General features: G+C 29.4%; 3 protein-coding genes across 3 annotated transcripts; all 3 read left to right on the plus strand.

Annotated features, from left to right (window-relative positions):
• Nucleotides 1-683: 683 nt before the first annotated feature.
• LOC145961345 (uncharacterized) lies at nt 684-4,154 on the plus strand. The gene is made up of 3 exons (XM_083081447.1): nt 684-1,112; nt 1,192-1,359; nt 1,433-4,154. The coding sequence occupies exons 1-3, from the start codon at nt 933-935 to the stop codon at nt 3,686-3,688; spliced, it is 2,604 nt and encodes an 867-aa protein (XP_082937573.1). The 5' UTR covers nt 684-932; the 3' UTR covers nt 3,689-4,154.
• An 873-nt stretch (nt 4,155-5,027) lies between these two features.
• Nucleotides 5,028-11,320, plus strand: LOC145969142 (uncharacterized). Its single transcript, XM_083095045.1, has 9 exons — nt 5,028-5,188; nt 6,344-6,480; nt 7,373-7,540; nt 7,796-8,099; nt 9,842-9,899; nt 10,137-10,272; nt 10,450-10,617; nt 10,725-10,864; nt 10,950-11,320. The coding sequence occupies exons 2-9, from the start codon at nt 6,348-6,350 to the stop codon at nt 11,115-11,117; spliced, it is 1,275 nt and encodes a 424-aa protein (XP_082951171.1). The 5' UTR covers nt 5,028-5,188; nt 6,344-6,347; the 3' UTR covers nt 11,118-11,320.
• A 131-nt stretch (nt 11,321-11,451) lies between these two features.
• Nucleotides 11,452-15,165, plus strand: LOC145961381 (glutathione S-transferase-like). The gene is made up of 4 exons (XM_083081511.1): nt 11,452-12,177; nt 13,011-13,147; nt 14,035-14,202; nt 14,548-15,165. Exons 2-4 carry the CDS (start codon nt 13,015-13,017, stop codon nt 14,856-14,858), a joined length of 612 nt encoding a protein of 203 aa, XP_082937637.1. The 5' UTR covers nt 11,452-12,177; nt 13,011-13,014; the 3' UTR covers nt 14,859-15,165.
• The last annotated feature ends 752 nt before the right edge of the window (nt 15,166-15,917 follow it).

The raw sequence follows: 15,917 nt of genomic DNA on the forward strand, positions 1-15,917 counted from the left end.
GCAATAAGTTGGAAAGAGACAAACATACTTTCTTTCACTCTAACTAATTGCACTAGTGTAGCAGTGCAGCTAAAAAGAACAGGCCCCATGATATTTTTAGACGCATGCGCACAATATATAGGGTGCTTTCCATTTAGCGACACAAATCGACACAAGTGTCATTCTATCTTTGTTTGTGTTATTCACTGAAAAAAGATAGAATAATGCTTGTGTCGACTTGTGTCGCTAAATGGAAAGCACCCATAATATATTAACGTATAAGGTTAATATTACATTTGTCGTAGGACAAATTTTTTAAGCACATTGATTGGCTGCGGGATAGAAAATTCTAAAAATTCAAAAAATTATCCCGCAGCCAATCAATGTGCTTAAAAAATTTGCTGTACGACAAATGTAATATTAGCCTAAGATATATATATATATTTTTTAATGTGTAATATAATAAGATATATATATATCTTATTAAAATAATTGATTGATATTAGATCCGTTACAATAATAATTGTAAAAGAATAAAAATACCGCTTCACATGTTTCCTAAAAATAAATAAAAAATACAATCGAATAATTGGACGAGTTCGCTGTACCTTGATGACGTCATCGCCGCCATTGCTTATTGGACGAGCGTCCAACGCAGGCGCATGCGCATATCCCCTCCACACGCTGGCTGCAAGCGTGCTGTTGCGTCTGCAATCCAGCATCTCTGCTTGACAATACTGGAGGAAAACAGTAAAAGTAAAGTAAGGTAAACGATGTGGTGATTGTGAGATACATGCGAATGTATGTATGACAGTGCGTGTGTAACCAACGTTTTCAATTTGATGATGGTATCGTGTCGGGAATCATCGATCTTGGAAAAGCGTTAAACGCGAATTTGATACGCGCTCGCGCGTTTTGCCGAAAGGAACAAAAAGGGAGATTTTTATACAACGATGTCGATGCAAGACGATTGCGAAATGTTGACGCGGGCAAATCAGGACAGTCTCTGCCGCGTCTGTCTGACTATGAATCAGTACAACCAGTGCATCTTTCGCAAAAATTGGAACGATCTGAACAGCACGGATGCATCCGAACTCCTCTCGAAGAAACTGCAGTTGTGCGGCGGAGTGGAGGTTTGTTTCTCGTGCCATTCGACATTTGTACTTATTTTTCACATACACAAGGTGTAAGATGATTTTCTTTCTTACCTAGGTTCAGGAAGACGATGGTTTGCCTTCTAGCATCTGTATCAAGTGTGAAAAAAAAATTAATGTTGCCTATGAATTAAGAGAACAATGCCAAAAAGCAGACAAGGAGCTTAGAAAGCTCTATGGAATATCATTGAGCACAAGTGTTACTAGCAACTTTATTTCTACAAAAGTATTTACATTTCTATATAAATAAAATAAGTTCAGCATTTTATTGATACTATTGATTATATTTCTTTTTGCAGGATCAATATTGTCAAACCGAGCAATCTTTCATTTTGGGTACAATCAAGTTAGAGAACAAAAATAAGGTATTTATAAATAATAGAATTAATACAGAGGAGAATATCTTTATGACAGAATCAAAAAATGATATGAAACATGAACAACCAGATACTTTTAATCAAACAGAGAATATTCTAGTAGATAATGTATCAGATTTAGATTCCATTAATAAATGTAAACAACATGATAAAATAATTATAAAGGAAATTCATAGACCGAGAAGACTAACTATGTTCAAAAGAGTTACATCTATAGAGAATTTGAAGAATCATAAAGAAAGACAGAGGAGATATATTAAGAAGAGCACAAATGTTAAACGAGATATCAACAATAGTGAGTATCAATCAAAAATGAAAAATATTGATAGAATAGATACAATGTCAGAACTTGAATTGCGATATAAATGTCCAAAATGTGATAGATTTTATTCCAATAAAAGGTCTTTAAATAGACATACGTCAACTCATGATGATAAAGAGTTCAAATGTGATAACTGTGATAAACAATTTCTCTGTTTGGATAAATTGCATAAGCATTTTAATCTACATAAGATGAAGGAGAAGCCAGAACCGGTGTTTTGCAGAATCTGTAATAAAAGTTTCAGAAAAACTGATACTATGGTTAGACATTTGAATGCTCACAAAAGAGCGAATCCTAGAGAAGTTTTCTCTATATTAAAAGAGATACGAGACAAAAGAAAATTAGAAAATAATCTAGAGTTCTCTGAAATACCACTTCACGTCATGGTGAATAAGGATGAAACGCATGATAAAAAGTTGCAAAATGAAAAAGATGGCACAACGAGAGAACTAAGAAAACGTAATGTAAAAATTGAGCAGAGAGATTCATTAAATAGCGATTCAAGTAATGACAAATTTAAATCTGTCGATGATACATTACTCTTTGACTGCGAATATTGCAGCAAGAGTTTTACTAATGAAAAAGGACTTCAACGTCATCAATCAGTACATAAAAAATTTGTTTGTAGTGTTTGCAACATGAAATTTTTCCGACAGGACAGGCTTAAGAGTCACATGGATCGGTATAATCATGACGAGAACAAAACATCTTCGGAGCCGCAGAAACCACCTGACGATAAATCTGCCATTAAGCTGATAAACAGTTGGATCAGGGAAGAATTGGATTCCGATAACGAGGGTAAGGGCTTTCCCTGTAAAATCTGTGGAAAATCGTACGATACAAAGAAGTCCTTACTAAAGCATCAAATGAAGACACATGGCGGACAAGACGAGTATTGCGCAAATTGTGGTGCAAGTAGCGTGTGTATTTGCGCGGATAAATACAAAGATCGAGAAAAAAGTAACGAAAAGTCGAAGCTGTATACATGCGAGGAGTGTAACAAATCCTTCGAGAAGGAGATTAAGTTACAGAGACACCTGCGAATTCACGAGCGCGCCAAGGAGCAGCAGGATGCGAATTTCAAACGTTTCCTCTGTCACATATGCAGCAAAACGTTTCGACAAAACACCGGTCTCATGTTTCACATGAGAACGCACACGGGTTACAAGCCGCACGTGTGTAAGTACTGCGGCCGTGGTTTCACTTCCAACTCGAATTGCATCAATCATGAGAGGACTCACACGGGCGATCGGCCGTTCGTCTGTCAGTATTGCAGTGCGGCGTTTGCCAAGTCATGCACCCTCAAGGCCCACATTACCACGCACACCGGCGAGGCGAATTATCATTGTAAGACCTGCGGTAAATCATTCCGCCGATTGAAGTATCTAAAGGAGCATAGATTCACGCATACAGGCGAGAAACCGTACGCGTGCAAGATCTGTGGCACGGCTTATAGTCATTCCGGCAGCTTGTTTGTGCACGAGAAGAAGTGCAAGGCACAGTATAACAATTATCAGTCGGGAACTGTGCAAAACGCGCAGCAACAGACCACTTACTGCAGTCAGTCGCCCCAGACGAACATTTCTAGTAGCATTTCTTCCGTAACGTCTTCTTCCTCGGTTATCACGCCTATCATCACGACTACATTACCTCAAGCTCATCTGAACGTCATCAACAGCACTCTGAATGTACAGACGAACAAGGATTACATGGATGATATTCAACGAATAAATGCACATGCAACGGGTACAGCGACTACGGTTGTCTCATCGGGTCTTCAACTTAATACTGACATTTCTGAAATGAATTCCACTGTTAGGAACTTTGCCATTATCGGGCAAATGTTTCATACATAATGGAAAGCAAGAAACGCAAATTAAAACTCTACTGTGATAAATATCTTTTTTTTTAGATATGAGATTTGGAAGGTAGTATAACTCATACAACTCTTTAAAAACAGCAAATATTCATATATATTTGAATATAGTCATATATTGAGTTTTCTCTTTCATAATCAGCATACGATAAATAAAATATATGTTTTGAATCGTATATTATAATACAAGGAAAGTGGGTATATATAGAATATATATTTATATTTTACAATTATTAGAAATTTTTATTATATAGAATTTTTTTACGGCAGAATTTTTATTATAACAATATATTATATGTATATCGAGATTATATTTGAAATATTTGATGACATGTTATGTCATTCATTAATATTTTAATTATCACATTGTTATCATTATATAATTACCATTATATAGTTATGACTATATAATCATTATACAGATATAATTCATCCATTGAATAAAATGAAATCCTGTAAATGTTAAATTTTTATGAGTTGTTTTATATTATAAAAATTTTTATGAATTTTATAAGAAAAGATATATTCTTTTTCTCAGCAATTTTTTTTTCGATATGGAATAACAGATAAAACACTCGTGTATACAATTTAACAAAATAAATAACTTTTGCACTTATACAAAGTTTATTTGTCGTTTGAAATATTTAATAAAAATTATATATACATCATTAATTTAATATTTTTAAATAAGTATGGATACGTGTGTTTTATAAAATAAACTCTTGTTTTTTTCTACATTATTTTTTCTATATTATATTCTATAATATATTTATAAAATGTATATTTGAATATTTTTTAATTAGATTTAAATATATCTTTAGGAAAAATCGACGATCTTACTATAAGTATGTATTTTTATAATCTGCAAAAGATATCTCCAGCAATATTTTCATAATTATTTCTAAGGGTAAAGATAAAACTTTATTTCGCTTTCAGTGTGTGTGAACTACAAGCTCTCTTCACTAATACAACTTTAATTTAATTTAGTACATCGAATATGTGATAATTTCGAAAATATAAATGTTAATTTCTAAATAATATCTCTGTGCTTAAAATTACAAATATTTTATCTAGTATATGGTCTTGCTCAGCATCATTATTTATAATTCGTTGTTATTCGATGAAAGGTAATTTAGGATAAAGCCTAAAAATTAAAAAAAATGTTGAAAAGATAATTAAACAATGTTTTAAAAATTAATCGATATCTTTTAGACGCTTTTAGATTTTTTTGGACCATTGTACTTTCCGAGAAGTTGCTTTAACTCGCTCATATTTCTCTTGCAAGTTTCCTTTGAAGTGATGATGTGATCAATGCCGAAGCAACAAAGTGGAAGGGATGCAGAGAGTTGGTAGGGGTAAATAAATAGACGAGTTTAGCAGCCGGTTTTATTAGGTTTTATTGCTAGATATATTGCCGGTGATCGAGTGTCCTAAAGGGCGTCTTCTTCATCTGTCTTATAGAATTTGTTTCGAGCAAACTGTAAGTAAGAACTTTTCTGTATTCTTAAAATTTAAACTTGATCGATTGACTCGAGTCTGTAAACATATTGTAACATAATACCGAATATTTCACTTGTAAGGATATCGAGGTCGTTACCGGCCGGCTAATTAATAGCGATTCGCAAAGATACTAATTATTCGTTTTGATTTAATAATGAACCAGTAATGATAATGAGATAGGAAGAATTTCAGGAATAATCATGGCATGAACACATATTGCGTTATAGCAGAAATTGATATCATGGATGATTTGGAAGAGAAACGCCTTTTATACAATGGCGTCTCTCTTTCTTATTGAGAACGATTTGGAAGAAAGACGCCATTATATAAAAACTCGTCCAAATCATTCCTAACTGATATAAATTTCTCTCTAGTATACGTAATATCGACCTAAGATATAAATAAATTTCTACTGAAATGTAATATAGTAGATATCAGGAACGTACGAAGCATGAATCGTGAGCAGTAAAATTTTGATATTGTTTAAAAGGAATGAAAATTTTATTTATAACAAAATATACAGTCTGAGTTATTATAAGTTTTACTTTTCTAAATGTATATTTATTAAATTTAAAATTTAAACGTTCTTTATAAAGTAATAAAATTTTCTTTTGATATTAATGTGAAATTAATTAAAAAATTAATAAAACTCAATATAAAACATAAATTTAAATTTCATCAGGCTACTAAGAGCCAGATGCAGATGGTAGTGTGTCCGTTTCAATAAAAATTAATTTTTTATTAAAACTAATTAAAACTTTTTTAGTTGAAATTTGTGCACAAGATATACATTTTTCTTGGTGCAATACTAAATAATTAAATAATTTCAATTTGAGATATTTTAATTTAAATGCCTTTGATTTCCCTAAAGGAGAAAGATTAATTAATTATTTGATATCGCATCAAGAAAAATTTGTCCCTTATATACAATTAATCAGTTTCAATGAACAGTTTATATATTTATAACATATTACTATCTGCATCTGACTTTTACTAGTTTAGTGAGATTTAAATCAATGTGAATGATCCCAAGAAAAAATTAGATATTAAAACATGTATCATATATTACTGAATCATTCATTTAATTATAACAATAATAAAAGCAAAGAATAATAATAAATATCTTCTTTTTCAGCAACATGCCTTCCTATAAGTTGACTTACTTTCCTGTTAAGGCACTGGGTGAGCCAATTCGCTTTCTGTTTAGCTATGGTGGCACCGAATTCATTGATGATCGTTTTGACAGAGAAGATTGGCCGAAAATTAAGCCTAGTATGTACATTTCTAAAAAAACTGATCAATATTAATGACAGGTATCTTATTAACATTTATTTACTTGCAGATGTTTAATTAATTCAACTATTTTTTTAAATTTGACACAGATATTTGTAACAGATAAACTCTGAAAAATGATTTTTAAATCTTTTTATTTTTTAGAACATTAATTGTTTTTTATTGTAATTTATTTTCTTGTTTTTAAATATGAAATATCTTAATATTTTTTTGTTATTATTATTCTATTACATATAGATCTATTATTTTATTAAATTTTTCTTTGTATAAATTATAGAAGCAAAAATGAAAGTTATTTTCATTGTATGACAATAGAAGTTTTTGTTTCTTTTTATATTCTATAATACTCTGGATAGATAGGACAATCAATATTGTCATACAATGATCAATACAATGCTACGTATTGTATTTATCTGCTTCATGTTTCTGAAAAAAAATGTTTGCTTTTGATATATATTATCAATATAAAAATATTGCATAATTCAAACTGATTGATTAAACCGATACCAATAGATTAATAAACTGCTAGACTGATAATGCTACAATAAGATTATAATTCAGAGAGAAGTTTTTCAGAGCACACAAAATATGAACACATATAAAAAAAAACAATAACATAAAAACAATAAGCAATTCTTACAAGAACAATTAAATTGTCAAAAAGTTAGACATATTAAATTATATACAATTTTTTTTTAACTTTAACAACTAATTAGTTATTAATCATCAAGGTTCTTTCTTTTAATATTTAAGTATAAACATTGTATGTAATTATAATTTTATTGTGATACAAATTCGAATAGTTTTTTTATGACAAACTTTATACAATTTTTTATATTTTATATTCACATGCTTTAATATCATTTTTCAGCTACGCCATATGGCCAAGTGCCCGTACTCGAATTAGACGGAAAGAAGGTCGCTCAGTCTACAGCTATCTCTCGCTACCTAGCAAAACAATACGGTCTTGCCGGCAAGGATGATTGGGAGGCTTTAGAAATTGATTCTACCGTCGATACTATACATGATTTACGTGCCAGTAAGTGTAGACACACCCTTTTATACTCTTAATTTATTTTCTCTTTATTACTAGAAAATTAGAGATTCTAAATAATTCGAATTGCAATTTAAGTTTTATACTGTTGACATACTGATTATTTGCTACAATAGAGACAATTAGTTATACATTTTTTTATGTATATTTATGACAAATTTAATTTATCAAAATTGATTGTTTCAAGATTAAATTTGTTAACAATAAAATTGATAACGATTTATTTTTTTTCCATCATAGAAATCGCGGCTTATCACTATGAAAACAATGAAACTGTTAAAGAGGAGAAACTCAAAGTTGCCAAGGAGCTTGTGCCGTACTACCTGGAGCGTCTGGACGCTCAGGTACAGAAGAATGATGGTTATTTCGTTGGCGGTGCTTTAACTTGGGCGGATCTTACTTTTGTCGCTTTACTGGACTATCTAAACTATATGATGAAGGAAAATATAATTGAGAAATATGATAACCTGAAACAGCTGAAGCAAAAAGTCGAGGAGATACCAGCTATCAAGAGTTGGATTGAGAAACGCCCGCCGAGTGATATGTAATTTCATTAAATGGTTGATTACGTGTCTCGCAAGTTAAATATATCAATGTTTCTTTTTCCCATGAAATGTGTATCAGATATAGATATATATTTTAACACTTGTTGAAGGCTGATTTTTATTCCTATATTAATATAATGATAGGAATATATTGTAGAGCTACTCTTAATAGAAGCTTAATTAACAGACTGTTAACAGACTTGCATTATACATTTGTATATCAATAAATTGCTATTTTATTATTTTGTATGTTGCTGTTTTTGTTTATTCTGGCAAATTTCACTTTTTTGATACATTTGGAGAATTTGTTAAAATATGCCTGTATTCGTATATTTATTTTTTTGTATCTTTCTCCCTTCGATCTTTCTCATCTTACGAAATGATTTTCATATTTATCTTCATGTTAAAACAAATATTTTATATATTAAATGTATCTAAAAAAAATTTTGCGTCGAAGATAACGGATATATTAAATGATGTAGTTGAGAATATTTAATGTAAGAACCGTAAAATTCGCTTTCTGAAATTAAATATCTCTAGTTAAGTCTATGTGTATTTTATAACCGCTATTGATTTGCGAAACGCATACGATAAATACAATAAATAAATATGGCATAATTGGTTTACTATAAAGCTTCTTATAAAATTGATGGAATATTGTGACATAGCTTTTGTGATGTTATGTCGCTATATATTATCGCAGAGCATATATGTAATAACTGAAGATCACGCTAATTATTTGGAAGGAGAAATTACAGCTAATCATCGAATAACTGAAAATACATATACGAGTTTTCAATTTATTATATATAGTAAAGATTACTTTCAAACATGCTAATCTTTCTCTAAAAAAAATTTTATTTAATTATTCACACATTTCATATACATTTTGATAAAGATATTTTTATAATATCTCGACAATCAGGAAGAGAAAGAGAGAGATTAATTTGTTAAACATAGATAAGTATCTGCTATAAATTTTGTTGACAAAAAGATTACAGATTTTATAGGATAATGTATAGGCTATATCAGCGAAATAGTGATAGAAATAATTAATTTTATTTATATTAGAAAATATATATATGTAACTCTATAATTTTATATTTTGAATGAAATCAAATTGCAATATTGAATAGCATTTGGATTGCCATTTTTATTCTCATTAAAGAAATTTAATTTAACAATACAAATATATATCGCTTATAAAAGTAAATGACAAAATTTTTATATTATAATCTCTAAAAAATATATTTTCTCTTATTTATTATAAAACACAGTACAATCATATACAAAAGTTATAAAATAACAAAGAAATTCTAATATATTGTTACGCGCCGGAGTCGTTATCCCGTTGTCAAGAAGATTGTTTAATAAAAACAACGTCTTCGGGCTCCGGACAACAGCAGGGCCGTAACGACTCAGGTGCGTAACAATATATTAGAATTGCTTCGGACGGGACGCGGGGGCGCAACACTATATTCAATTACATACTATACTCGACACGGAAAAATTAATTTTAGCACATTATCGATGTAGAAATCGATGTAATTATTTATATGTCACTGTTGATGATGAATGTTTCAATTTTAAGAGCAAATGTATATTTTTTTTTATCCGTTTTCTACACAAATTGCATCTTACGCGATATATGCATTACTGATATAGAGATTAGATTGTATAATGAGTCATCATTTTATGAGTATCGTTTTAATGAAGTATCAGTCATCCTCAGTTCGTGAAGATCTTCGTATCAGCTGCAAAATTCTCAGTTATTACGACAAGTTACAAATACTAGCAAGGTAATAAAAAATTACATTCCATCTTTCCATTTTGTAAAATATTTTTTGATGAAACATAATGTTCATAAAGTTATATTTTTAAAATAAATATTTAAAATTAATAAATATAAAAATATTTTAAAGTAAATGCGAAAGATATTTCTAGAATAAGGATGATAAATTGAATATAATAATTCAGCATGAAGAAGAGATGAAACAAGTGTACTGTACTATGTCCACCATGTAAATAATTTTCAGAACATGTCGATGTACAAGCTAACATACTTCAATTTTACTGGAAAAGGGGAGCCAATTAGGTACTTACTAAGTCAGAGCGGCATTAAGTTTGAGGATGTTAGAATCACATATGAAGACTGGCCGAAATTGAAATCTAGTATGTTAAATAAATTTATGATTTTGAAATTATAAACGATCCTAATGATATAACTTAATTTTTTTATTCTGTCTGTGTTTGACTGATATTATAAAATTTATTTCTTGATTCTTAAATTAATTGTTACAATCATATTTTTATCATTCTATAATTTAATTGAATTTTAATGGATTTCAGGTATGCCTATGCAGCAAGTGCCGATTCTGGAAATCGACGGTAAAGTGTATCATCAATCCAAAGCTATCTCTCGCTTCATTGCTAAGAAGGGTAATTTGTATGGTTCCAATGAGCTTGAGGCCATGGAGATCGACGCTACAGTTGATTCTATTGAAGATATAAGACAAAGTAAGACTGATACAGCCAGGCATGGAAAAATGACAGACCTTCTCTTCTTTTGCAAAAAAAAAAAACTATTATACGTGTAAAACTTTAACAACGATTAATTTTTGTAGTTGTAGGCGCCTATTACAGGGAAAAAGATCCTGCTTTGAAGGAGAAACTCAAAGAGGTCACCTTTGAAAAATTATCCTTCTATCTCGATAAATTCGAGACTCAAGTTAAAAAAAATGGCGGATACTTCGTTAACGGCAAGGTAAATAATTTCACACGGCAAATGTTATCGCGTTTCTATATCTTTGTAAAAATATAAAAATACAATTTTATTTTTCTTTTTTTAGCTATCGTGGGCAGATCTCCTATGGGCTACATTTTCTGATACTGTAAGCCTTTTCTCGACCGAAGATCTAAATAAAGATCATCCGGAATTGAAGAAGCTAGTGGAGAAAGTTCGCGCGCTTCCTAACATTAAAGCATATATCGAGAAACGACCCAAGACTCAATTTTAAATAAAACAATTTTTATTTTTGCTGATTGTAGATATATCACGTCTACTAACTATTAACTCTTTCTGCAATATTTTATAAAAAAATAATATATGAACTGTGAATAACTTTAATTTACTTTGCTATCTTCTCGAATAATCGCTAAAATACAAATGTAAAAAGAATTAAATCTTTGTCGAGTAAAAATGATTTAATTTCCATCTCCATTCGAATCTTTTATTTTTAATTTTTTAGAAGAAATCTTATTTTTTCTTCATAAAAAACATCTAAGAAATAATATATGGAAAAATTATAAAGATTTTCTGATAAGTGTGTCTTTTTAAAATAGCAACAAATGACAATACTTATTACTATGCAAATATTAACATATTAAAACAGATCGTTGCATTTCTTTAACAAATTATGTGCATGTTGTATAATTGTTGTATGTTGTATAATTACAGTTTATGCAAATAGCGATAAAGGTTCAACGTATACGAACATATATATTGATCAAATAGAATTTAACTTGGCACATTTAATATAATGCAGATAGAAATAAAGACTGAAATTAATTCGATTATGTTATATGCAAAACAAACTGGTAGTAACAATGATATAATTGCATTGTTCGATTATAAATTGTTTTTTCTTTTACTTTATTTTACCAGCAATGACTTGCAAAGTATTAATAAAAAATATTAATACGTAATGTTATATATTTCGAGCTGCTTAATGAAAAATAACTCAGATTAAAATAAAACCTAAAAATAAAAGACTGAAAAAATGATTAAACAATGTTATAAAAATTAATCTTTTTTAAAAGCTTTTACAATTTTTGGAACCACCATACACTTCGGAAACTTCAACTTCGGAAGTTTCAATTTGCTCTAACTCGCTCATATTTCTGTTGCAAGTTTCCTTTGAAGCATGATATGATCAATGGCAAGGCAACAAAGTGGGAGTGATGCAGAGAATTGGTAGGGATAAATAGACGAGTTTAATATAGTTGGTTTTATATTGCTAGACGTACTATTACTGCTGATCTATAGTGTCTTCTCATAGCATTTATTTCGAGCAAATTGTAAGTAGACCTTTTTTTTTATTGTTAAAAATCAATTTCGATTGATCAACTCGCAAAAATATATTAATAACTTTGATATAACGATGGATGGCAGTGATGATGATAAAATCTAAAGAATGATTTAGAATAATCGAATAAGAGTACATATTGCACTATATCAGCGATTTATATCAGTTAAGAATGATTTGCAAAAGTGGTCATTATATGAAAGACGTTTCTCTTCGAAATCATTTTTGACTGATATAAATTTCTGTAACGTAATATGATGTAATATTACATTGATATGAGGAACGTATGAATGAACTGCGAATAATGAATATAATTTAGAAATTGTTCAAAAGGAATGGAAATTGTATCTATGACAAAATATACAGTCTGAGTTACTATAGTTTTATTTTTTAAAAGTACATTTATTTTTTTTCTTTCTTTAGCAAATAAGAAATTTTTATTATATAAAATAATTTATTTTATAAACATTAAAATACACATTATATCACGCCATATTAACAAGAACGAATAATTCGCTGAGAAAAGCAAAATGTTAGCAGTACGCCGGCAGTTTGCCAATAGATTGGAATATTGCAACAGATTGGTATCAATTGCACCTGTTTTGAGACTCTTGTTCTGCTTATAAACTCTGCTATCAATTTGAGTTAAGCGTATTACAAGTCTCTCAATTTATCATTATTTTATTGACAAATCTTTATTATATGTTTGCTAGCATTTTCTATTATTGACATATTATATAATTCAAATTTTATATTAAATTTGTAGCAAACACACACAGAACAATTTGCACAAAATCTAAAAATAATAAATATCTTATTTTTCAGTGATATGCCTTCTTATAAGCTGACTTATTTTCCCATTCAGGCATTGGCCGAACCGATTCGCTTTCTGTTCAGCTATGGTGGCACCGAATTCATCGACTATCGTTTCGACAGGGCAGATTGGCCGAAAATTAAGCCGAGTACGTTGATCAATATTAATAACATGTGCCTCAATAGCGTTTGTTTATTTGTAACAGCCATTTAATTAATTCGGCTCGGCTGTTCTTCAAATCTGACTTATGAGTATTTGCGATAGATAAGCGGCGAAAGAATATGATTCTCATATTACTTTTTCCATTTTCTGGACAATTGATTGATTTTTTATTTATTATTTATTATTAATTTAATTCATTTTTTTAATATTTTATTCTTCTTGTATATAGAATAATATAATAATATTCCGCATTTCTGCTTCTGTGTCTTATGTGAGGAAGTTAGAAGCGGAAATGAATGTTATTTCCATCGCGCGACAATAGAAGTTTTTGTTTTTTATTATGCATTGTAAAAGCTTATAGGACAATCGACATTGTTATACGAATACAATGCTCTGTATTCAACTCTTTCATAAAAAACATGTTGCGTATTTACTTTTAATATATATAAACAGTCTATTGATATAAAGAAAGCATTTTCGTAATTCAAGCTGATCAATATTGTAATAAATTTACAATTTAAAGAAAAGTGTTACAGAGCACAAATATAAAACTGCATATAAAAAGGGTAAAAATGTTTCAAATTCTACGTATATAAAAACAATAAATAATTCTCACAAAAATTCATAAATTTAAATCTTATATTGTTAAAAATTTAGACTTAATTTCTTAAATTATATAATATAATTTAACGATAAATTATATTAGTTATTAATCAAGGATGTCTCTTTTAATATTTAAAAGTGTAGAACCTATACAATAATTGTAGATATAAAATTAATGGGATAGAAATTAATTAATAGTTTTTCTTTATAACAAAATTTTTATTCAATTTTTCATATTTTATATTCATACGCTTTAATATCACCTTTTAGCTATGCCGTTCGGTCAAGTTCCTGTGCTTGAAGTAGATGGAAAGAAGATCGCACAATCTGTAGCTATCTCCCGTTACTTGGCAAAGCAATATGGTCTTGCCGGCAAGGACGATTGGGAATCTCTAGAAATTGATTCTACCGTTGATACTATACATGATTTACGCGCCAGTGAGTATATATATATATATATATATATATATATATATATATATATATATCATGTATATAATTTATAATCTCAATCTCATCTTCTATTTTTCTGTTTATTATTAGAAAAATTCGAAATTATTTGATATTTATCCGTTATCTCTGTGAGCTATTGATATTACTCATGAATTATTAATATTATCGATTTATTCGTGACCATGAAAACAATTGGCAGTACATTTTTTCTGTATATGTATATCGTAATGTGCATCGTAAATTTGATTCATCGAAATTAATCGCTTCAAAAACGCTTAAGTAAAATTGCTTATAACAATTCTCATTTTTCATTTCTTATTTTTATCATAGACATTGCGGCTTATCACTATGAAAATAATGAAACGGCTAAAGAGGAAAAACTCAAACGTGCTAAAGAGATAGTACCGTACTACCTGGAACGTTTAGATGCTCAGGTGCAGAAGAACGGTGGTTATTTCGTTGGCGGTGCTCTAAGCTGGGCCGATTTCACTTTTGTTGGTCTGCTGGATTATCTAAATTTTATGATGCGGGAGAATATAATCCAGAAATATGATAATCTGAAACAACTGAAGCAAAAGGTCGAGGAGATACCGCCTATCAAAAGTTGGATTGAGAAGCGTCCGAGCGATATAAATCCATGAATATTATCTATGTCATTGATACTTTTATTGATGATTAATTTTTCAATCATTAATTGTTCGTTTATATCACTTTGTATAACAGATATTAATCTCTTTTTATCTCAACATGCTTAAATTTCTATATATGTATATATTATAGATTTAGAAGTGCGCACCGAATATATTTTGATACTTGTTGAAAATTAGTTGTTACTTGTATATTAATACGATGATAAGAAGATTGTAAAGCTATACCTAATGGAATCTTAATAAGACTGTTTTCGCATTACATAATTCTATACTTTAATAAATCGCTATTTTATATGCGTATGTGTCTATTGCTTATTTTGTTTGCATTCACGCATCACAAATTTCACTTTTTCGATTCATCCAAAATTTATTAACGTATAGTGTATGTATACATTTTTATCATGTATACACATGATATGTATATACTGTATATACTGTACCTTCCTCCCTTCGATCTTTCTCATTTTATGGAATAATTTTTATATTTATATTCAAATTGCAATAAATATTTTATTTCACACTTAATAAATATCTGCAGAAAATTTTGTATCAAAAACGATGAAAATGTTCAGCAAAAATTTTTAATAGAAAATTACGGTTCTAAATAATTCATTTTCTAAGATTAAATATCTTGAGTTGAATTTACATGTATTTTTCAAGTGCTAATGACTCGTGCATATATGATAAAATAAAATAAATGTGACATAATTAGTTTATTATCGCAGACAAATATTGTAGGCAAGCAATGAAAATATCTTTTATCAGATATCGTGACACGGTTTTTATGGTTGCCATGTCACTGTATTATCGCAGAGTATAGAGAGATATAATGCAATCAAAGGTCTCAATAATTATTTGAAACTGAAGAAATGATTATGGAAATTGAAAACGCATATATGCATTTTCAGTACATTACATTCAGTATATTACCATGATAGAATGAATTTTCTGATAAGCATATCTTTCTAAAGTAACAACGCTCATGCAATTGTTAATATTATATATTGAAATATTGTATATTGAAATAGATACTTACATTTTCTGTTTGGC

This window comes from Camponotus vicinus, unplaced genomic scaffold, assembly GCF_025532165.1.
Source record: "Camponotus vicinus isolate PSW18456_S1 unplaced genomic scaffold, iyCamVici1.0 SCAF_1, whole genome shotgun sequence".
NCBI lineage: Eukaryota > Metazoa > Arthropoda > Insecta > Hymenoptera > Formicidae > Camponotus > Camponotus vicinus.